This window comes from Mercurialis annua, linkage group LG1-X (assembly GCF_937616625.2).
Source record: "Mercurialis annua linkage group LG1-X, ddMerAnnu1.2, whole genome shotgun sequence".
Lineage (NCBI taxonomy): Eukaryota > Viridiplantae > Streptophyta > Magnoliopsida > Malpighiales > Euphorbiaceae > Mercurialis > Mercurialis annua.
In genome coordinates, this window is record NC_065570.1 from 2507968 (window position 1) to 2530944 (window position 22977).

The 22977-nt window shown below is 31.8% G+C and overlaps 2 protein-coding genes across 5 annotated transcripts; both read left to right on the forward strand.

Moving 5' to 3' along the window:
- Positions 1 to 1266: 1266 nt before the first annotated feature.
- Positions 1267 to 4754, forward strand: LOC126665602 (sphingosine kinase 1). 4 transcript variants are annotated; one of them, XM_050358438.1, is made up of 10 exons: positions 1267 to 1708; positions 1939 to 2061; positions 2147 to 2247; positions 2426 to 2498; positions 3008 to 3094; positions 3189 to 3266; positions 3502 to 3572; positions 3698 to 3970; positions 4190 to 4276; positions 4376 to 4754. In XM_050358438.1, the coding sequence occupies exons 1-10, from the start codon at positions 1387 to 1389 to the stop codon at positions 4565 to 4567; spliced, it is 1407 nt and encodes a 468-aa protein (XP_050214395.1). In that variant the 5' UTR covers positions 1267 to 1386; the 3' UTR covers positions 4568 to 4754. The 4 variants fall into 4 exon arrangements, with proteins under 4 accessions (XP_050214395.1, XP_050214394.1, XP_050214397.1 ...); XM_050358437.2 differs by having other exon boundaries at positions 1270 to 1708; positions 4154 to 4276; XM_050358440.1 differs by lacking the exon at positions 1267 to 1708 and having other exon boundaries at positions 1939 to 2015; positions 2423 to 2498; positions 4154 to 4276.
- Positions 4755 to 11411: 6657 nt separating this feature from the next.
- On the forward strand, positions 11412 to 22146 carry LOC126685845 (B3 domain-containing protein Os07g0563300). The gene is made up of 14 exons (XM_050379822.2): positions 11412 to 11715; positions 12880 to 12961; positions 13053 to 13148; positions 15673 to 15994; positions 16143 to 16476; positions 16677 to 16773; positions 16984 to 17158; positions 17468 to 17547; positions 17827 to 17874; positions 17961 to 18221; positions 18830 to 18879; positions 19232 to 19345; positions 20730 to 20800; positions 21039 to 22146. The coding sequence occupies exons 1-14, from the start codon at positions 11573 to 11575 to the stop codon at positions 21785 to 21787; spliced, it is 2622 nt and encodes an 873-aa protein (XP_050235779.1). The 5' UTR covers positions 11412 to 11572; the 3' UTR covers positions 21788 to 22146.
- Positions 22147 to 22977: the final 831 nt, after the last annotated feature.

The following is a 22977-nucleotide window of genomic DNA, read 5'->3' on the forward strand; positions in this document are numbered from 1 at the left end:
TTTGAGTTTGAAGCTTTGTTATCGAGTCAGGTTCAAGCATTAAAATATTCACTTTTTAACAAGCTTGCAAGTCTAAACGATTTTTGATTAATTTATTTTCCTAACTTTTATAATTGCATGTTTGTAATAATATTGTACTTTTTATTAAAATTCAATCTTTAATTTTAGATAATTAAGTCAAGTTCGAATGTCAAATATTATTTTGAGCTTGTACTTCTAAAGTAAAATTCTGGTTGATTCATAAATTTTAAAATTGAATCTAGCTAGAACTCTGAGGATTTCTAGTCGAATCCATGGGAGTACATACTTAAGACGAGTGATAGATTGCCTGTCCGTAAACTCTGTGAGTGCAAAATGCACCTTCACATTTCTGTTAGGAATTTGGGTTTTATTGACCTAAAATATTTGAACTTCTATGGAGTAAAAATCATTTGCAGAACTTGTACTTCCTTCAATTTAAAATTAATTTTATAACATTATTATATGAAGAATTTATAACTAATATTTAAAAAGTTCAGAAGAATAAGTTTTTGAATTTTGAAAAAACAATTGTGACTATAATTTTAAATGTCCGGCACACTTGTAGTATTAATTATTACAATGAAAACCGAACTATGAGTTATTTGTATAATAAATTTTGATTTTTCACGTTTGTGGCGATTTGATCGTATTATTTAAAACGTGCTTCACACATTCTAATCTTTTGCGCTTTTATATAGTGTAACTTATAGTTATTTTTTAAATAAAACCAAAACATGTGTATATAATGGTTTTCTTTTCTATAAAATGACGTCACAAAACTATACAATACTAAATATCGAGAGAGAATTGTGTGATACAACGTTTTAACAAATAATCAAGTTATCACAAACATAAAATGTCATGCAAATAACCCGAAAACCAAAGAAATAAAAAAAAAGGTTGATTATAAATTAAATCACGAACTTCAGCATGATTTGCAATTACAACACCTACGAACTTTGAAACTTGATAATCTCGGTAATCAATTTTTATTTTTTGGTAAATTGCTACACAGACCAATCATGCAGCAACACGTAACCTTATATTATAATGTGTACGTTAGTTTTTTTTTAACTCGGCTTCACAATTTATCAAAAAAATAAAAGTTGATTATTGACATTATTAAAATTTTAAAGTTCGTGTTATAATTACGATAAGAGTAAGCAAACAAAGTCCACAGCGAGTCAGCGACGCTAGCGCGTGGGTCCAATCCAGCCTGTTCAGCCATCGTACAATTCGAACACACAACTCTCAAACTCAATTCATCATCGTCATCAAACAAATACATTTGTCGTTACAAAATAAGCCGGTTTTCAAACATAACCCGAACCGAAATTCCAACAACCTTAACAAAACAAACCAGAAATGGAAGAATCCGATACCTCAATAATCATATCGGACCAGGTGACCGTTAACAAAACAACCACTCCGTTAACTCTAACAGCAGACGGCAAACTCCGGTGGACAGATAGAGGTCAAAGATGTTTGACCGTTGAAAAACAGGTCCTTGGATTTGTAATCGAAGGAACTAAAATCAGAATCAAAGCAATTCTTGATAAAGAGGATGTAATCTCCTGTGGTGGGACTACTGATACTCTCATCAGAAACGATTTCGTGTTTCAACCTCAAAATGAAGAATCTCAGCGAGTTTTGTGTCACCATTTACGTGATTATCTTGATTCTTTAGGTAAAATTTAATTTAGCTGTTCTTTTTAATTGAAATCTAGTTAGCACGGACACGGACACGGCAAAACAGTGTTATATTAAGGTTATATTTAGGTTTCCTGTCTAGAAAATGAAGTTTCGTGTCTGAAATGTTAAGTTTTCTGGCGCGTTGATTGAATGAAGTGTCCGTGCTATCTGAAACTGTTATATTTTAGATTATGAATCTTGATTAGTGAAGCTATGTTATAACAGCTAGGCCGAAGAGATTGTTAATATTTGTGAATCCGTTTGGAGGGAAGAAATCTGCGTCGAAGATATTTGTTGATGATGTAAAGCCTTTACTTGAAGATGCTGATGTTCAAATTACTGTGCAAGGTTTTTTGTTATCTGTAATGATTTGTTTTTACTTAATTTTGGGATTGGTGGTGTGAATTTATGTGTTTTTTTGTTTTGTTTTTAGAAACTAAGCATCAATTACATGCGAAGGAAGTGACTCGGGGCTTGGATCTTTCTAAATATGATGGGATTGTTTGTGTTAGTGGAGACGGTGTTCTTGTTGAGGTTAGTTGTATGAACTTTGGAGGACACGTATTTGTAATTGAAGTACTAGAATCTTAGAACTAATGGTTGTTTTTTGATCTTGCGAACTTGTTCTGCATTGTTTGTATAAGTTCAAGTATAAACCATTTAAAGTGATATATTTGTTTCTCCTACTTACTGGTTTTGTCCATTTTAGTAGGTAGTAAATGGACTTTTAGCGAGAGAGGATTGGAGAGACGCGATAAAGATGCCTCTTGGAATGGTTCCTGCAGGTTTTTAATTTTTTTTGCCTCTTCTTGATCCTTTTGCAGCATCAACTCTTTATGAATCATACTTGCTACTTAGGAAATGGCCAGTAAGCATTGGAAATAAACGTTACCTCTATTTGATGAGTTTACCATTAAATTACTGCATTAGTTTCAGATTTTGGGTCTTTAAGTTTCACGAGGGTGGTCTAAGTGCAATGTTACAAAATGGTTTTAGCGGAGACGGGCCATAAAAATAAGCTTATTCACTTATTGCTTCTTTTTACTGAGTAATGTATGGTTGAGGTTTTGTTTTAAAATCATGAAGTGACGAGGCCACAATTTGATTTTGCTTCCTGGGATAATGTGATCTATGTTAATTATAAATACTCTACATCCATAATTATGCTCCTCAAAGGATTTGCGTACATTCATCATGACAATCTTTATGCTGGTTGTGGTTGGTTATTAAATTGCATAATCTAATAGCTTTCTTCTGTTTTTTAAGATATCCCTTGAACTGTATATGTATGCAGGTACGTCAAATGGGATGGCAAAATCTCTTCTAGATTCTGTTGGCGAACCTTGTAAAGCATCCAATGCCGTTCTTTCAATAATACGAGGTCAAACACGGCAGTTTGAGTAACCATTAAATCTTGTGACATTTGCCTTTACCATCAATTGCAACTTAATCTTTATTTCCATTGTTGTGGATAGGTCATAGGCGCTCGTTGGATGTAGCCACTGTCTTGCAAGGAGAAACAAAATTCTTCAGTGTCTTAATGTTTTCATGGGGTACTAAATAATATATTCATTTATGCTAGTCCTTTTGGTTTCAGTTAGAGGCAAACCTCTTATGTTTTTTAGGTAGACTTTTTTGGTTGTTCCTTTGGATTATCTCAGCTTCTATGTTATTAGTATTTTGCATTTGAATTTAAAATTGGTTTCAACAATGACTGTTACCAGCTCGCACCCTTATGCAACCATCAGTCACTATCATTATTTTAATTGCTATTTTATTTTATTGTAGGTATGATAGCAGATATAGATATCGAGTCTGAAAAGTATCGATGGATGGGAAGTGCTCGTATGGATTTCTATGTATGCTCTTTCTTTTTCCCAATATTCTGTTCAATTTGATGGACATATATATGCTTTGTTCATTGTTTCAATGGACTGTGTTAGAAATATGATATTTCTCGTTTCCCCCCCTTGTTCCTGCATAGGCTCTTCAAAGGATAATCCATCTACGGCACTATAATGGTTGCATTGCTTTTGTACCTGCACCTGGCTATGAGTCATATGGGGAACCAATCACTTATAGTAGTGTATCTCCTAGCAACTCGGAGCAGCCTCTTAAGATTCAACATGGTTACCCGGGGCCCGATGTTGACTTAAATAATTTTGATTGGAGAATGATTAGTGGGCCATTTGTTTCAGTCTGGCTTCATAATGTACCTTGGGGTGGCGAGGATGTCATGGCCGCTCCTCATGCAAAGGTCGGTTTATAACTGCTTTATGCTGTAACTTTTTAGGTCGAACTTTGAAAAAGTTTGTCCAATAAAAGTAGACGGTGCTTTCTGTATTGAAGAATCAAAGATGCATATTTGCTTCAAGCACTCTCATTTTGTTACTATTTACCTGTTCAACATTTAACAGTTCCGTTGCCTTCTGTTTTACAGTTTTCAGATGGTTATTTAGACCTGATACTTATGCAGGATTGCCCGAAGCTGTCCTTGCTGGCAATGATGACAGGACTGAAAAATGGAGATCATATAAAATCACCATATGTTATTTACCTCAAGGTTAGGTCGCCAGAGATGACAAAGCTACTGTGAGAACATTCAGCATTGCTTCTCTGTTAAAGAACCTTTATGCGTTTTTCGTTTTATGACAATTCGCAGGTGAAAGCATTCATATTGGAGCCGGGTCCACGTGTTGATGATCCAGCCAAGGGCGGGATCATAGACGTAGACGGTGAGGTCCTCTGCAGAGGGAATGGATCGTACAAATGTGACCAGAAGACGCTGATGAATTACGACAAGCTTCAGTTAACGATTGATCAAGGTTTAGCTACTCTCTTTTCCCCGCTGTGACATTATAAAGGCATCGCTTGTGGACCAGACATCATAGTTTTATACTTTCATTGAACTGTTGCCATGAACCGCAGTTTTCGTTGGTAATTTTTGTTTCAATTTTTACATGTACATTATGATGAAAGGAAAATAATATTGAGATTTTAAGGAAACAACATTCTTTAATTGATTGGTTGGTTATTACTTATTAGTTTGTCAAGAGGAAACCCATGATAAGACCTCAATATGATTGATTGTTTTTTCTTCAGTTTGCACTTTATATCACGAGATTTGAGTTACAAATTAATCCGAAGCCAAGCACTCTAAAGAGAATCCAATCTTGAACTATGCAAGAGTATGATTATGAATTTGATACCATATATCAATTCAATATCATTAACTATTAAATATATGAAGTCGAAACTTTCCGTTACGAATAATTCGCCTAACACGGCAAAATAAAGGGTAAGAGTTGAGATTAAATGTGTTTTGGCAGTCCATTTATGACACGACTTACAACATGGTGTGTCGTCTTTGTGCTACTATATTAGACAATTTATGAGAAATTCTTATGTAGACTCGGTCTCCGTAGACTAACCTATCACATTATGGCATTATTTTAATGACGTGCCATAATGTGATAGGTTTGGTCTACGGATGACGTGGTAGACCGAGTCTACCTAAGAATTTCTCACAATTTAAATAAATGGATTAAATGCATCGTGTTGATAAAACTCATACAATAAATTATCTTTCCATTCATTGCAAAATTTCCATAATTCAACTTATTTATTATAATAAATAGATTAAATATGTTATGTTGATTGATCCATATATCTATTTATAATAGAATAAAGGGTCAACGCGCCTCCTAAACTTACGACACGGTATCATCTAACCCAATTTATACTTTTTTGAGCAATTAACCCCAAAACTCTTCATTTTTGGGTCAAATAACCCAATAATTGTATATTTAAAACGCGTAAAATACAAATTGGAGGTGAGGGATATAAAAAAATAATTAGATACTTCCTTAATTGTTGCGATGTAACTATCCTAAATCCATTTTTTGAAATAAAAATATAATTTACAAAATTATTATAAGAACAGTAAATCTTACATATGATTTACAAAATTATTATCATTCGCTTGTCTTATCCCTCCCAAAAAGGTCTCAACAAAGCATGCAATTCTAACTGGGACAAAAGAACATAAAATGTCAAAACAAGTGCATGTCCTAAAAGTAAACGACATTGCAAATTTAATATAAGTTCCAAAATCATGAAAATTATGTAAAACTTTGATTGATCGATCCACTCGATAATGAACCTTATCTTTGACGTGGCAGTAATCCGTGGCTACACTATGAAATATGAACTTGTCCTAGGAAATTATAGCAATGCCCAATAACAAGAAAAACAACATTGTTAGACTTGGCAAAGATTATCTCTATAAGTTTCTTGCTTCATCAATAGTAATCATTTTGTTTAGTGTTTATCATAAGACTTTGATGTCTTTAACCTAGAGTTGTCTTCTTCACAATTTCAATTTCTTGATGCACTTATGTATTATTTTTTCCTATTATCATCTTGTTTTAAAAATTAAATCGGTGACCGAATCCGTGAAACCACAAAATTATAATTCAACCACTAATTGAACCGGTTAAATAAAAATTTAGATATATTTATATTTTTTTAGAATAAGTCTACATGCATAACTATTAAATAGAGTGAATAAATTAATAAATGAAATTATAATATAAATAAAAATAGAAAAATGAAAGATTTTTGTACTTTAACCGATCTATATTTTTTACATTTTTCTGATTTAAAAAATTGTACTATACATTCAAAAAAAAATGTTTGATGTCACTGTACCTACTAATTCGGACCGAGTTATCGTTAAATAAAATTCATCTATAAATTTCTAAAATTAATCCATACCTAAAGTTTAATCCAAAACCTATAGTTAAGAGGGAACGAGCTTTTGCCGGATATTAAACTTTCTGGGTCACTGAATTTACCTATTATTACAAAAAGGATACTAAACTTTATTTTGTTATAAAAAGGTCACTGAATTATAACTTTTGTTACAAAAAGATTCACCCATATAAAACGGCGTCGTTTTTGCTGACGTGGCAAGCCAAAATTACAAAGATACATAATTTAATGACCTTTTTATAATAGAAGGTATAATCCGGTGACTTTTTTTATAATTAACGAGAAGTTCAGTATCCTTTTGTAACAATATAAATTTTTATGTAATAAAAATATAATTTGGTGACTTTTTTATTTCAAAATAAAGTTTAATATTTTTTTTATAATAATAGGTAAGTTCAGTCACTCAGAGAATTTAATTTCCAGCTCTTGCAACTCCATCCAAATCCCGGTTAATCTAAAACGGCTAATAATCACCCACGGACCCTGACTTTAGGGGTACCTTACGATAAACCCCCTGATAAAAAAAACGATCAGTAAACCCCCTATTCTTTGTGACGGCTGCACGTAAACCCCCTGAGCCCATTTCTCGCCGATATTTTGGCAAAACGATGATGTGGCACGATATATTCACTGACGCCTCTGCAAGTCACTCTGCATGCATGTCAGACATGTGTAAGGCTGTGTAAGGTTGTGTCGGTTGACTTTTTTCAAAAAAAAAATAATAATTTTTACCGCTCGGTTAAAAATCACTTTCTCTCTCTAACATTTTTAACTCTCATCTTCCTTCTCTCTTAGTTTATTTAATTTTATTTCTGTCCCAAAAAAACGTCCTTTCTGTTCTTTTCTTTTCACTAAACATAAAACGTTTTCATCATATAACTTCTCATTTTTGTTACATGAGATGTCATACCATAAATCTTAAATTAATTTTGAGAATTGAAATGTCAGTTTCATCAATTTTAATGAAAAATAATTCTTTCTATATGGCTGAGCAATTTTGTCAATATGTGAATATGATACTAAGATTCTTATGTCACAAGAAAGCATATAATAGTATTGTTAATCAATGAGCTACTTTCATGCCTAACAAATTAATTAATATTAACAGCCAAATAGAACATAAACAAAAGCTTAGACATCACTTCATCAATTTTGCATAATTAGTGTCATCCTTTAATTAACTTTGAATAAAGAGTCACTTCAGTCCCCTAAACTTATGATTTAGAGTCAAATAACTCACTTTCGGCCATTTCGATCTATTAAAGATAACATTCTTTTTTTTTATGAATAACACTCTTTATTTTTAAGTCAATTAAGTATATATATAATACTTTTTAATTTTAGGTCAATTAAGGATAAACTGAATCATCCCGGCCTGTGAACTTGTTCATGTTATATTATTTTATTTTATTTTTGTCAACGATGGTAATCGACTTTTTAAAGTGTCAATTATTAGTTTTTTAATTTACCTAAAAAACAAAAAAATAGTGTTTTTAAAAGATCAAAATGACTAAAAGTGAGTTATTGGACCCCGAATTATATATTTTAAACTTATGAAATAAATTTGCAATTTTGATTTTTCAAGTTTCACAATTGCATGCAATTTCAACTTTAGCCGCCTGATGTTTGTCTGGCCGAAGACTGTAGAGAGGAATTTTCTCATGTTATCTCGACCCTTTTTTCGACCCCACAAGGCCAAATTTGCCTAAGTCTCTTTTCCCATGCCCCCGATCCTAGACTAGTGATTCTTCTATTAAGGAAACATATCACTCTTTTCATACTACATAAATATCATTGGTGTCAAAATGAGTCATTGATACGTGAATAATCCGTTTATAACACGGCTTAAAATATATTTTAAGGTGGAGATATGTAAGTTTTGTCATCCATTTATAACACTGTTTAAAATGTATTAGCGCGATTTAACACATTATCAATTGTATTTTTTTGATAGATTTAAAAAGTTAAGTTAATTATGTATATTTTTATTTTTAAGTTATTTAAATAAATTGTGCATTTATATCTAACTAAATAATTACATTATTCAAGTTATATTTATGTGATTAATTAATAAATATATCGTATTAATGCTATTTAAATTCAACAGATTTAAATTAATGAATTATACGTTTCGTATTGATATGATTTATATTTGATGTGTTTATAGAAAAAAGAGTTAAAAATAGAGTAACTCTAATTTCAAAATATATTAATGTTTAATTTTTTTATCGTGACTTTTATGTTGGAATATAATTTCTAAAAATAAATATATACATTTATTAGAAGTAAATAGAATTTCAATTTTTAAAATTTAAAATTTATAATTTAAAACATTAAAAATAATAAAATCACCTATTAATTTGAAATTAAACAAGTAACTATCATTTCCTAAATATGATCTAAATTTTAACTAAATGGTGGAAAAAGTATACATATAACTACTTTTTCATATAATTGTTGCGGATTGTATTAAGTCATTTGATTATGGTTATTAAGGGCATCATCAATAGCAGAAGGTATAAGGTAAAATAGTGTGAATTTTATAATAAAATTATATTATTACAGTATTTCATTTTTTTAAAAATTGACTATTTTTTATACTAAAAAATTGACTATTTTTTTATACTAAAAAAATATTTTCAGCATATTCTTATCCAATAAATTAATTAAATATTTTACACTTATTCTCATAAATTATTTAATACTTATAAAATACATTCATATATTTATTTATAATAAAATTTATTATTAATTTTAATAATAAATTTTCTAAATATGTTCATACAATTTTAAATATATAAAATCACTATATTTATTAAAAAATAATTTATTAAATAATAAAAAATATTAAAATATACTATATTTATAAATTTTCAAATTAATTAATATAAATCTATTTTGTTTAATGTTATATATTTAAATTTTCGACTAAATCGAACATGCTTGTTTGAACTATATTGTAATAAAAATTAATAAATGTCTAATAATAAAATTTATAATAAAATAAAAAACTAAAAATAAATTAAAATTACTTGATATTCATCTTTAATTGTAGTTTATTTTAAGGTATACTATTATAAAATGACTCTATATATAATACACTATAATATAATTGGATTTAGAGCATTATTCGAGAGGATTTTTACTCAAAAATGATAAAATAGAGGACGATGGCCTAATAACCTCAATAAAGAATTGAATTTGAAAATGAAAACAAAAAAAGGTTTTGGAAGGAAACAAAGTTCATATTTGGAAAGAAAAATAGCAAGCAAAGCGCGTGTGAATGTAACGCAACTTATGCGTTACGTGACTGCATGAGTCTCGCTTTTGTGGGGACCATGCATATAGTGCATCATTCATCACATGACTTGTTTTCTTTCGTAGTGATAAGACTATTACGCCCTTTTTCTACATACCTACTCACGAGACCTCAACGCCAGTCACGTTGGGTATTATCGTCCAACTATGAAGTCCAGCACAAGTCAAACTCACCTAATTTTACAATCAACCCCATTCTTTTTCTTTCTTAACTTTCTTTTCAAAAATAGAATATAGTTGACAAATGGGTGGATAACTTTGTATTGATTTTTATTTTCTAATTTATCCTCTATAAAAATAATAAAACTAATGAGAATCTAGACAAAATTAATTATTAAATTATGTATGGTACGACTTAGCGGATTGCTATTTAGCGTTTATACCGTTTAAATAATAGCTTATTGGTATTTGATTATTTATTTAATTATATGTATTACGTCAAGAGACTTGAAAATTTATGAGTACAAACTATATTGAACGAAAAGTATCTAAAATATAAATATATCAAATAATTGTTGACTTTATTCAAATTCAACAATATTTAAAAGATTAATTGATATATTTATTTATTATAAACAGGTATTCATTTGTGAAACATATGCTGAAAAGCTATATTATTTTAAATTAAAATATTTTTTTACAATATTTATGAATTGTGTGTACAAATAAATGAGACTTCTAAATGGAACGAAGGGAATCTATAGTTTCTTTTATTTATAAAAAGAAAATACAATATTTGCTACGTAAGAATGGTTATACACATTATTATATAAACTTGTCATCTGTTTTTAGGCCTTCTTGGTTCGTTTTATAGCAATTCCCGGGAAGTATAGTTCTTGGGAAGTTAACTTCTCAGCAAGTTGATATATATTGCTTGTTTTGATTTTTACTTTCCGGAAAGTACGAAACTATTTTTAATTAAAAGACAAAAATGTCCTATGATAATTTTTATATAAATTTAAAAAGGAAAAAAAAGTTAAGGTTAAATTAGGAAAATACAACAAAAGTGCTAGGGAAGTTCTACTTCCTTGAGTTTTGCTAGGGAAGTTACTTCCCTAGTGAAAGGGAAGTCAAACATCCAACTTCCCGGAAAGTAGAATGTATAAATTGAACCAAGTAAAAAATATTTGCTACTTTCCGGAAAGTACAACTTCACTAGCCTATTTACCCCTAACCAAGCGAGGTCTTAATGTTGTCAAATTTTATATTCTAACTAAAGAGATAAAAGTGGAAAAAAATTAAATAAGGGCAAAATAAAGTTCAATTTTTTAATTTCTTCTTTTTTTCTCTTACCAAGTCATACTCTCTCATGCCAGTAAATTTTTCCAATGTAACATAATTAATGGCTATTTTGTTAGTAGCAAGAGAGTAAGTAAGCACAAGCAATTAGCAAAATAAATCTACAGGGACCAATTAATTAAAAAACCTATAACATATGAGCCTAACATGAATTTAGCCAAAATAAATTGCGCAGTGGCAAACATAAACTTCCTGAAATAAACAAATACAACCCTTAGCCAAAAAAGAATAAAACTCCCACACGCGCATCCATCGCGTGAACACACACGCCAATATAAATTACAGTACAAAAAACACATTTATTGTTATCCCTCTAATTATTTCTTCCATTTTCATCCTTCAAAAGCCCTCAAAAACTAACAAAAAACACTCATATAATCCCTCAGATCAAGCCCTAACCACTAATTTACTCTCTAATTTCTCATGTTTTAGGTTAAAAAGTGAAGGTTAAGTGTGTTGGTAGCTAGCTATGGCGACCAGTGCTCCTCCGACCTCTTGCTCGGCGTCTCCGACGGCGAAGAAATGCTTCAATTCGGAGTGTTCGGAGTTCAGAATCAGAAAAGGCTGGCGGTTGCGCTCCGGTGACTTCGCTGACCTTTGTGATCGATGCGCGTAAGTTTCACTCACTTGATTTTTAATTCGAGGCTCTATTTTTAGTTTGCGTAAGGAAATTTGGAGTTTATTAATGGATATATGAACTGTTCTATTTTTTTTGAAATTTAAGCTGTGTTTGTAATTATTTGCTAATTTTAGGAAGTTAGTTAGTATTTTTTTTTTCTTGAGCTTGAAATTGGGGTTTTATTGGAGGCTAATTTGGGTAATTCAGCTTTATTTTTGGAAATGAGGTGTCCTTTTTTTAGCTTGCTTATCGGACAGTGTTTTAAATTAAGGTTAATTATTACACAAAATTTCAATTATCTTGACTTTTTTTTGAAATGTACTGTAGAAGTTTTGAACATTTTTGTAATTATAATTAAATTATTGTAACCAGGTATGTCATCGTTGAGATATTTGAAAAAAATTGTTGCTTATATTTGACAATGATTATGTGTGAATTAAAAAAATGAAGCACATTTGTTGAGATAATTGCGAAAAGTTTTACTGTATGGATAATGGGATCATTTAATGTTCTATGATAGTACCAATTATATGCAGAAATAGTAATTTTATCATCTAATTCGAGAGTTCTTTTAATGATGTCGTATTAACTTGAACTAACTCGAGAGCGAGTTATTAATGCTTCCGAGTTAGAAATAATAATATCGTGAAGTGAACGTGCAATTTTGGAACTTAGAGCTATTCATAGTAATTTAGATTGTTATCTACAATTAGACTATTAGAATGTGCCTTGTGTTCAGAAATTGGACACTAGGCACAAAGCAAAAAATACGATGTTAATGTTAAAGCTATTTGTTACCTAGTTTAGAAAATGGGAATAGACTAGTTATATTTTGTTGTGGCCACTTCTTCGTGATGGAAGCAAATTTATTTATTTTTTGATAAATTCGTATGTTTTTGACTTAGATTCTGTCACGATTCTGTATTTGTTATGTACTTTAGATGTACGCGTTGTAAACTTGCAATTGTTTTTATTGCTAATATCTTTAGCAGTCAAGGCTGGACCCGTACTTCATATTTGGAATAGTACATGCTAGCTTTGGCTTGTCTTATATTTTCGCTTTATTTGGTCTATACGTAATGCTCATGTATTTTGAGGATTTGCTGTTTTCTTCTTTCCTTCAGTAATCTTAAAAGTATCCGTGTTTTGTGATTTAGTTCTACTTTTGAGGAGGGGAGATTCTGTGATACGTTTCACCTGAATGCCACAGGTTGGAGGTCTTGTGAATCTTGTGGGAAGGTGAGCAGATTAGTTTCTTAGTTTAGACGCTCTATACTGCCGAGTTATATTGTTTATGTCTGCCATAAAACTGGTCAACTTTCTATTACAGCGAGTTCATTGTGGATGTATTGTTTCAATTCATGCATTTATGCTATTGGATGCTGGAGGGATCGAGTGCATCGGTTGTGCTAGGAAAAGTTTTGTGGTAAGGTTGCTTCTAATCCTTTTATCTGAAGCAGAATGCTTCTGTATTCTTGCTGTTTGTTATGGTTTTTTCTGTTTACATGGGCTGGTAATTATTCCAATAGTAGGTTAACCCATTTCGTTTTCCTGACGTATTTATAACTATTTAGCTGAAGTGACATGTTATATTACTTTTAGTCTCTATTTTAATTGCAGTAAGTAGTGATTCTAAGCTTTATTTGATTCTTTGATTTATGAAATGGTTATGGAACATAATGGAAGAACAAGGGTCTTCACATTGCACACACATGTCATGCATAAAGATGCATGCTCTTATTATGCAAAATTATACAGAATTTTGGATCCTATTGACTTTAATTTCTTTTGTACTGAAGCAGACATGGTAACCTATTTAAGATGACTGTGGTATTGAATGTTTTTTTCTGTGAACATGGTGTTCATACTTTTAAGTGTTATCTGTCTTACTTTTAAGAAACAAATCAGCTCAGTAAATTGCCTATTCTTGCTTTGAATGCAATATCAAACTAAAGATGAAGGAATATTGAAGTGAGATATAACAAAGAAGTAGATTTTAACTGCATCAAAAAGTTTAATTAGGAGAGATGATTTTGCAGCTTTATCTGATCAGTGGTGAATTCTATGATTAACGGGATTTATGGAAATGACAGTTTTTATCAATGCCATATTCAACTAAGTTTCTCTATTCTTTATGTTTGTCGACACTTGACTTTCATGCTGCATTTTTCTTAGTATGTCAGTCTACTTCTTCATCGTAGATAGAGTGTAACTATCTCTGCATGGTCTTCTTTCTCTCATATTAAACCTCATCCCTTCTTCTACGCTTTTATTCACCATTCTAGTCTTCATTTTGCTGTTGAATCTTGATATGTATATTTTTTAAACTAGTTTCGCATTACGTGCTACGCACGTGGCTCGTAATTTGACTCGTCAATTTGTGTCATCAATATTAAATTAACTTTATTATAACAATGTCAATTTATTTAATTTGTCATCAATATTAAATTATTTAGAGTTTTTGATAGAGATAAAGACAATACTTCAATTGATTCATTTTAAAAATTAATTAAATATATATATTTTTAATTTAATAAATATGTTTAATAAATTTTATAGTAGTCATTAGCAAGAGATAACAAAACAATTTTTTTTTTGTTTTTGATACAAATTATGGACTACTTTTTATAAATAAATATTATATAAGTAATAATAATATTTTTTATTAAATAAATTAATAGGGTAATTTTGTAAGTAATTTAAAATAAAATAAAAAAATAACTATTACATTTAAAAATGGAAATTTGTAGATGAAACTATTATTGTTTCAAATAAATTAACATCGAGGCTTTTGTCAAATAAATTAACATCGAGACTTTTGTGTCATAAAAATAAAATATGTTTAATTTTTTTGATTTGCAATGTCCATATTAGAACATTTGTAAGTTGCCGAAAATACAAATACATGTAAGTTATAATGGACCAAAATTATTAAGCTACGTTTTAGAGTCTTGGAGTTTATTACTCCTTCCCGTATCTGTGTAAAAGGTAAAAAATTAGTAAATAAATCAATAAGTCTTTGCTGACTTTAAGGCCCTTTCATGCCTATCAAGTTTTTTCATCACCTTGATGATTGGATGGGTAACACCATTAACCTAGGACTGTTTGATAAAAGAAAACAGAACTGTTCCATTCCATGCGATGGATGAAAGTGTCTCATGCGAAGAGCAACTAGGTTCAAAATGTGGACTAATAATCAAAACCATAAGTTGTAATGATTCGTGTTTGGCCTCAAGTATTTTTCTTTTCTTTTGTGATTAAACCTTCTGCAGTGTAACTGAATAGTGGGCACTGAGTAATGAATTGGCAAACAAACAAATAATACTTTATAAACTCTAAATTTGGTTCCCAGATGCTTATGTTGAGTATATATAGTTAAATTATGATATGGTGATGAATTGACGTGCATGAATTTGGATTAATAGACAAGAAGGAATTTGGATTAATAGTCAATAAGTCTTTCACTTTCCTAGTTTAAATCAAATTTCTTAATTCCTTATTTAAAGCAATTTGACTAATGTAATTACTTAATAAATTAAATTACTATACTACTATTTTAAAATGACCATAAAACCTTTCATTAGATAATCAATTGGTAATAAATTAAAAAGGGCTATTAGGTAAATTTGCCTGTCCCCCCCCCCTCCCCTCCCCCCCAATCCGTGCTTTTATATATATATTATAGATTAATTTATCAGCTAGTATCATTTTGGTTTTTAGAAGACATTTTTTTTTTCAGTTTCTCTTTTTGCTTTATCCTTCTATATTTATGGCAGAACAAGAAATCATATTTTTGCGCAATTTTACAAGCTTTTAACTTTAGTTTTCTACATTTTCACATTAATCTTTCTCTCTGGTGTTGATCCTTACAAGATGAACTACACCTCACATATATTATGCTTCTCATTTGTGCAATCTATTAACTCTTTACGTTACACCTTTTATGCCAGCCACCAAGTACTCCATGGCCACCTCCTTTATATTATAATACTCCTTTGTCGGAGAGATTTAAAGACCTTCATGTCAAAAATTGGACTCAATTAGCTGGATCAGGTCCCGTGCCATGGAGGCAAGCACCCAGTTTGTTTAATTCCTCTGTTTCTCACTGTGAGATGCATCCAAGAACATTATATGAAATGGACAGGCTTGCTGCTGGTGAGAGATCATATCCCCCTTCTCTGGAGAAAGGGAGATTGGATGACTTCTCGGAAAGATTCATAAATGGGAGCCTAAAGCCCGGAAGTCGTGATATACATGAGAAGGGGAATGCAGGTATAAATTCTTTATCCTCAGTTCTTATGCTACTTCAGAGAAATGAATTTTTGTTGGTTTAGGATTTTCCTTTTTCTGTAACTGAGAAAATGTGTTGGAAGCAACATATTTGATGGGTGTTAAACCTAATGTGGTTATTGTGTTACAGGAGCCAACGTTGAGGAGAAAGCTGGTTCATGCTTAAGTGTATCGCACCAGCCTTCTTCTTTAAGGGAGGATCCATCTAATCCTCAAAGAACGGCTATGTCTTTTGCATCTCTGAGTGAACCAAATAATGGGGTATCAGGAACTCCTATAAGGCAACCCGCGCCACCTTCAGTTTCAAAGCCATTTCATGGTAGTTTGCATAATGGAGTTGACTCACCGTCTGAGACTCATATTCGTAATGGAAGGCCTCGAGCAGATGCCCGTGCTAGAAGCCAATTGCTTCCCCGTTATTGGCCGAGGTTTACTGACGAAGAGTTGCAACAGATCTCTGGAAAGTATCCTTTGATGTAAAATAAGATAAAATCAAAGGCCATTGATGTTAATGCACTAGGATCTCTAATCTTCAAATTTGTCATTCTGACTTATGAAGAGCGATGAGAGACTATTGGATCAGCTAACTCTTTTGATTTTAATACCATGATTTCCCTTCTGCTTTCCTTTTATTATGCAATCTAAAACCTTAACCATTTTAAAGTTCAAATTCCGTAATCACCCCTCTGTTCGAGAAAATGTTGAGTGCTAGTGATGCTGGGCGAATTGGGCGCTTAGTGCTGCCAAAAAAATGTGCCGAGGTTTTTTTTAATTCTTTTCGGTTTGAACATATTTCAATTTGAGCATTTCTCTTAGATAATTTGGTACCATCTTGCTACTGGCATAATGCAGAGATCGATAATTTCATACAGCTTAATATGCAATTTTTAGTTTCTTCCTCACCTTTTGAGATTATCATCATTTTGCTCTTTAAGTTTTTTCAGTACTATCATTTTTCATCTTTATGACAGGCTTATTTTCCGCCAATTTCAAATCCTGAAGGATTACCGCTTAAGGTCCAGGATTCTAAAGGCAGAGAATGGATATTTCAGTTTCGCTTCTGGCCAAACAATAATAGCAGAATGTATGTTCTGGAGGGGGTAACCCCATGCATACAGAATATGCGGTTGCAAGCAGGCGATATAGGTAACTACTAAATGAAGAGCCAGAAGTGTTCCTGACTTAAAAAAAATTGAAAGAAAAAATTGTCCGTCTTGTACCAAATTTCTGATTATGAGGTCCTTTGGACGCCATTGAGCTCTGTTACTTGATTTCTTTTAATGATCGATTCTTGCAGTCAAACATGATCTGGCTCTTATTTGGTGTTTTTCTTGTACTTATTTATGCCATAATCTTCAAACTTGTCTTGTAATACAGTGCCAGCTGCATATGAATAACAACAATTTGGCTTCATTTTTATGCTATTACAACTGAACTTCAATTCTTTTTCCTCAGTAACATTTAGTCGATTGGAGCCAGAAGGAAAGTTGGTTATGGGATTTAGAAAGACATCAAATCTTCCATCATCGGATCAGGTATGACTTTGTAAAATAGCCTAGTTCCTTTTTAGGCCATCTATTTTAACATGACAGAGGGCAAAGGTGATAGGAAATCATATATATGCAGAATGGAGACCTCCACTACATTTCACCCTGGATCAATATTTCACCCTTATCAATATTTTAATGTCTATAATATGGTTTCCTGTTGATTTTGTGCTTATTTAAACTCTGATTTCATTCTTCATAATGTGATGTGTTGTATAACACCTTAAGCAATTAGATTAACTCTACCGTATGTTTATTTATATACAGGACAATGATACATGCAAGACTGGTAATGGTGTTTCTACCAATGGAGATGTTAGTATTGTGGGGACTTTTGTGCTGAAGTTGTTCTAACTATTTATGATAAATTTGCAATAATCTGTTTTCCATCAACCAAACAGGCTGAATTGGCTGATTCCACTTCTTGGTCTAAGGCTGATAAGTCAGGATGCACAGCGAAAGAGGTTCTGGAAGCGAAATCTTCAACTAAAAAAAGGAAGAGCAGCACATTAGGCTCAAAGAGTAAGCGATTGAGAATTGAAAATGAAGACATGTTAGAACTGAAGCTGACATGGGAAGAAGCACAAGGGCTCTTGCGACCCCCTCCTGACCATGTTCCTAGTGTTGTGGTGATTGAAGGATTTGAGTTTGAGGAATACGAGGTTTTGATTTACTTCTTACCTCAAACTTTTTCCATTGATGGTTATTCTTTTGTTTTACTTGCCTTAGTTTTGTGAATGTCTTTACAGCCAAAGAGCACTAAATCCCTTGCATTTCATCACTCAGTCATTCTGTAATTTTATTTCTTTATTTATTTCTCATTTTTAGTAGTTCCAGTTATACATAATGTACTCCTCTATGTACCGTGATTTGCTGAAGTGTCTCAAAAATATGAGGTGGTGGAAGCCACTGAATTTTGGTTGTCCTGGTTGATAACCCTGGCAGGTGATAAAGATGTAAGATATAATCTTGGGGGGAGTTGATCTTGTTCTAGTTGGGAAATTGGGGCGTTGGTAAATTTGCCTGCTCTAGGGTGAAATGATTCTGGCAAGCAAGAGTAAAAGGATACTAAAACGTATAAATGGAAGACTGCACTTGCATTCCCAACTCCTGCTAACACCTGCATGCTTATAATCTCTTTAGCATTCAAGAAATATGTTCACTACTCACCAGGGCAGTAATTGAACCTTCCCTAATGTGTGTGTTTTTGGCATGTTCAACCCTGTGTAGCGTCTGTTTTATTTCAATGTTACTGTATCTTCTATGACAGGACGCACCAATAATTGGGAAGCCGACAATTTTTGCTACTGATAATTCAGGGTAAGCTACTTTTGCACATTACACAGTTAGGACACTACATTCATACTTTTGGCTATTTTGCAAATTTGAATTTGAATTTGAATTTTATGATTGTGTATTGTTGTCCAAACTATTGATATAATTTGATTATAGTGATTTGGCATTATATAGCGTTCCCTTTCTGCCTTCGTTTGCTTCTCTTTTGCGGGTATCTGTTGCATCATTGCATGTATTACATAATCTGCTATTAATTTTATAACTGGAAACTCTTTTACTCTGTGGTATTGTGATCATTTTCCTAGACGTAAGTTCACGCTTCTTTTCTCTGAGGTATAAGCAAGGAATATCTTAATATTTCTTTCTTTTTTGTCAGTGAAAAGGTTCAATGGGTGCGGTGTGAGTATTGTTTTAAATGGCGCAAATTGCCTGCCAATGCTGATCTTCCTTTCAAATGGACATGTGCTGGAAACTCTTGGGATCCAGACAGGCATGTTATTTTATTCATGTTGGATGAATTTTGTTCTTCTGTTATCTCTATTAGTTTTTGAGACATGAATGTTGCATGTCCTTAGAGGTCTAAAATTTTGATTTACGTCACGGTGAAAGACTGTCTCATGTCTTATCTCTTCCAAATGTAAACTTTCAATGGGGGCTAAAATGTTAAGTGAACTGACTGTCTCATGGCCTGCTGCTTCTAAGCTGTTGCTGATCACCTTGTTATGTTTGCAATCATGGTGCATTACAATATATATACACATTCTCTCAGTCCCATAAATATAGAAAATATTTCTATTTTGAGCTGTCCCAAATTATAGAAATTCTTTTACTATTTTTTAGCTATATATTAGATGTTCTTATTTATTTATTTTTTGGAAAAGTACCATTACTTATTTTTATGGGTATTAACATTTAAAATTTACCAATATTGACCATACATTTAATATGACTAGTTTCGCATTACGTGCTATGCACGTGGCTCGTAATGTAACTCCTCAATAAACATATTAGTAAATTTATTATAATCATATCAATTTTTTATTTATAATTAATATTAAATTAGTTAAGAATTTTTGTAAATGTAAATATAATATATTCGGTTATTAAATTTTCTTCTTTTGGTTTTATAATAACTATAATTAAATAATTAATTTAATTATATTAATAATATCTTTAAAAATAAATAAGATGAAAATTTAAATAATAATATATTGACCAAATATATTATTTTATTTTGTAGTTTAATCAAACTAAAAGACAGGTATTCCTACTAATTTGGAGACAATATAGCTATTTTTTACATACTAAAATTTAAATTGGAGATAATTTAGCTACCTATTGTAATTAGGACTTTAATTACAATAGTGATTAATTAAATAACTAATTAGTTAATTACTATAAAATCTTTATTTAATAGTAAACTGAAAAGGATTATTCAGTAAATTTGCCTGTCCCCCCCCCATACGTGCTTTTATATATAGTATAGATATAGATATAGATTATAGTTCCAATGGATTCCTTAAGCCTAGCCAATTAAAATAACCTTAATATGTCTAAAATAAAGTAATTTACTAGTGTGTTTATTTTCCTCAGTGAAATAATAATTACTAAAACTTCTCCATTAATGTTATAAATTCTTTGGAATAATTCTAGGGTTATTTGAGGAATATTATAAAAAGAGTATTTAGAATGAATGATATTTCTTAGTCCATGTGCGAATCAAAAAGTATCAAAACATTTCTATATTTATGAGACAGAGGGAGTATATATTTGTAAGGTGGACAGTATAAGTATGAAAAAGTTGGATAATAGCTTGTTACCTGTTATTTAAGCCTGTGAGTGTTGTATAAACATCCTTATTTCTGTATCTGCAGATCATTATGCTCAGCAGGTCAAGAATTGACAACAGAACAGCTTGCAGATCTGCTACCATCTTGCAATTTAGGTATAATTTAGTTGGAACAGCTTTGCAAAATTGTCTTTTTCTCCATGTTCAAGTTCATCCTGATAACTTGGATCAGGTGTGGTACCGAGTACCTATGTACCACAATTATGTTCTATGCTTTAGTATTATTGATGTGTGCATGATGATGATTTTAAACTGGTTTCATGTTTAAATGGTGGGTTTCTTGTTTCCTGCAACTACCCAATTTGCAATTGCTACTATGATTCCGAACTTGTAGCTGGTTCGAAGAAAATGAAGGCTGTTAAACAGGAGACCGAGAATGTCGAAGTGTTAGAGGGGCTGGACGCTCTTGCAAACCTTGCTATTTTGGGAGAGAATGAGGCGTTCCCAACCTCATCACAGGCCACCACAAAGCACCCGCGACATAGACCTGGCTGCTCGTGCATTGTATGCATTCAGCCTCCTAGTGGGAAGGGTCCCAAACACAAGCAGACGTGCACGTGTAATGTCTGCCAAACAGTAAAGCGCCGTTTCAAGACCTTAATGATGAAACGTGAGAAGAAGCAATCGGAGAAAGATGCAGAAACCACAAAGAAAAAGCCGCAGCAATCTCTGCATGAAAAACTGCCGGATGATGAGGCCTCGCCATCAGGTAACAGTAGCAGCCCGAACAAGAAGTTAGTCGGTGAAGGATCAGATGATGATCCGAACAGAATCAAATCTTCGACGTCGCCATTCAAAGGTCAAATCGACCTTAATATACAGCCAGAGCGAGAAGATGAGTTGTCTCCTGGTTCCGATTCCGGAAGCACGATGAAAATGATCCAGGATGCCACAGAGAGGTATCTCAGGCAGCAGAGATTTCTGAGCTCCGACGGTGACAATATTTCAGCAGGTAAACAAACACTGGAAAGTCCGTCAGTGGTTGATAGAATTGATACTATTAATGCACATCAAGATTCTGACAAAGATCGCCCGATAACATTATCCACAAATGTTTCTCCGTCCTCTCCAGCAGCAGGGTAGATGATGCTTCTTTTCCGCAACATACATATTACTGACTATCCAACTTCTGTAGCTGGATTCGAGGACAGTCTGTAAATTTTCACAGCGGCGGGTGCGTCTTGGTCTGTATATAAAATAGAAATAGGAAGCAGGCCAGAATAATTTTGGTGATTCATATAGTATAATGTGTAAATTAGATGGGTGCTGACTAGTTTTAGAGTTGAGATCCTGAATGTGGCAACTTATTAAACTGGGTGGTTGGTTGAAGCTATGTATTTCATTCTTAAGAGCTCACCACTACTCTCATTCAGGATCAAGGACAATGTAACTGTGCCACTCTTTTTTTTTACTTGCTAAAATGAGAGATGTTTTCATGTAAATTCTTTTGTTATGTGTTGATTAGTGATTAATAAATAATTGTCATGTTTTGGCAATTTTATTTTGGATTAGTACATGTTTAATCCAACAAATATGTACTGCTGACATTTTCTCCCCTTTATTCGACTGATGCATCCTTAATATTGATTAGTTAAATATACATATCCACAATTATATCTATTAATTAAGTGATTAATATGTTTTGTTTTCATTATAATTTAACAAATGTCTCATTTTTTATGGGCAAAATATATTCATTGATGGTTTGTTTGTCATATATATGATTTTAAATTTGTCAATTTGGGCCATCTTTTTTTTATTTTTGTCTTTAAAGCTGCCATGACGCAATATAATACACTCACATGTACAAAACTTAGTTTGATACCTTCAACACTACGCCACATATTAAAAATGAATTTATTGGGCAACACCCACTCAAGAAAATAATGAATCAAACTGGCAATTTCAAAATCATGATATTGATAAACGAGTTGTAGGTGTTGTGTTGGTAGATAAATACAAATCGCCTATTTTACAACTCATTCATACTTAATATTAATTTTTGGGTGTAATATATTCGAACCGGATAAACAAAATTCACTATAGAAGAAGAATAGCTACACAGGCATTTTTATTACAAGTAATCTTTTGATCTTAATATGGGGTAAAAAAAACTCTTAATTTTAATATCCAAAACTGGTATTGATAAAAAAAATCTAAAGCTCATAATTATAGCTTAAATTGCGGTTAAACGAAAAGCAAAAGATGACCAAGTCAATTGAAAAACAACATGGAAACGTGTAAGCCACTTATTATTAAATAAAGCTTTAAAC

Excerpts from the sequence above, each read along its gene's own strand:
- LOC126665602 (XM_050358437.2), top strand. The coding sequence starts at position 1,387 with ATGGAAGAATCCGATACCTCAATAATCATATCGGACCAGGTGACCGTT. Across the intron at positions 2,499-3,007 it reads TCTTGGAATGGTTCCTGCAG|GTACGTCAAATGGGATGGCA; the intron begins GTTTTTAATTTT and ends ATATGTATGCAG. Across the intron at positions 3,095-3,188 it reads CGTTCTTTCAATAATACGAG|GTCATAGGCGCTCGTTGGAT; the intron begins GTCAAACACGGC and ends TGTTGTGGATAG.
- LOC126685845 (XM_050379822.2), top strand. The coding sequence starts at position 11,573 with ATGGCGACCAGTGCTCCTCCGACCTCTTGCTCGGCGTCTCCGACGGCG. Across the intron at positions 16,477-16,676 it reads TTGCAACAGATCTCTGGAAA|TTCAAATTCCGTAATCACCC; the intron begins GTATCCTTTGAT and ends ACCATTTTAAAG. Across the intron at positions 19,346-20,729 it reads AACTCTTGGGATCCAGACAG|ATCATTATGCTCAGCAGGTC; the intron begins GCATGTTATTTT and ends CTGTATCTGCAG.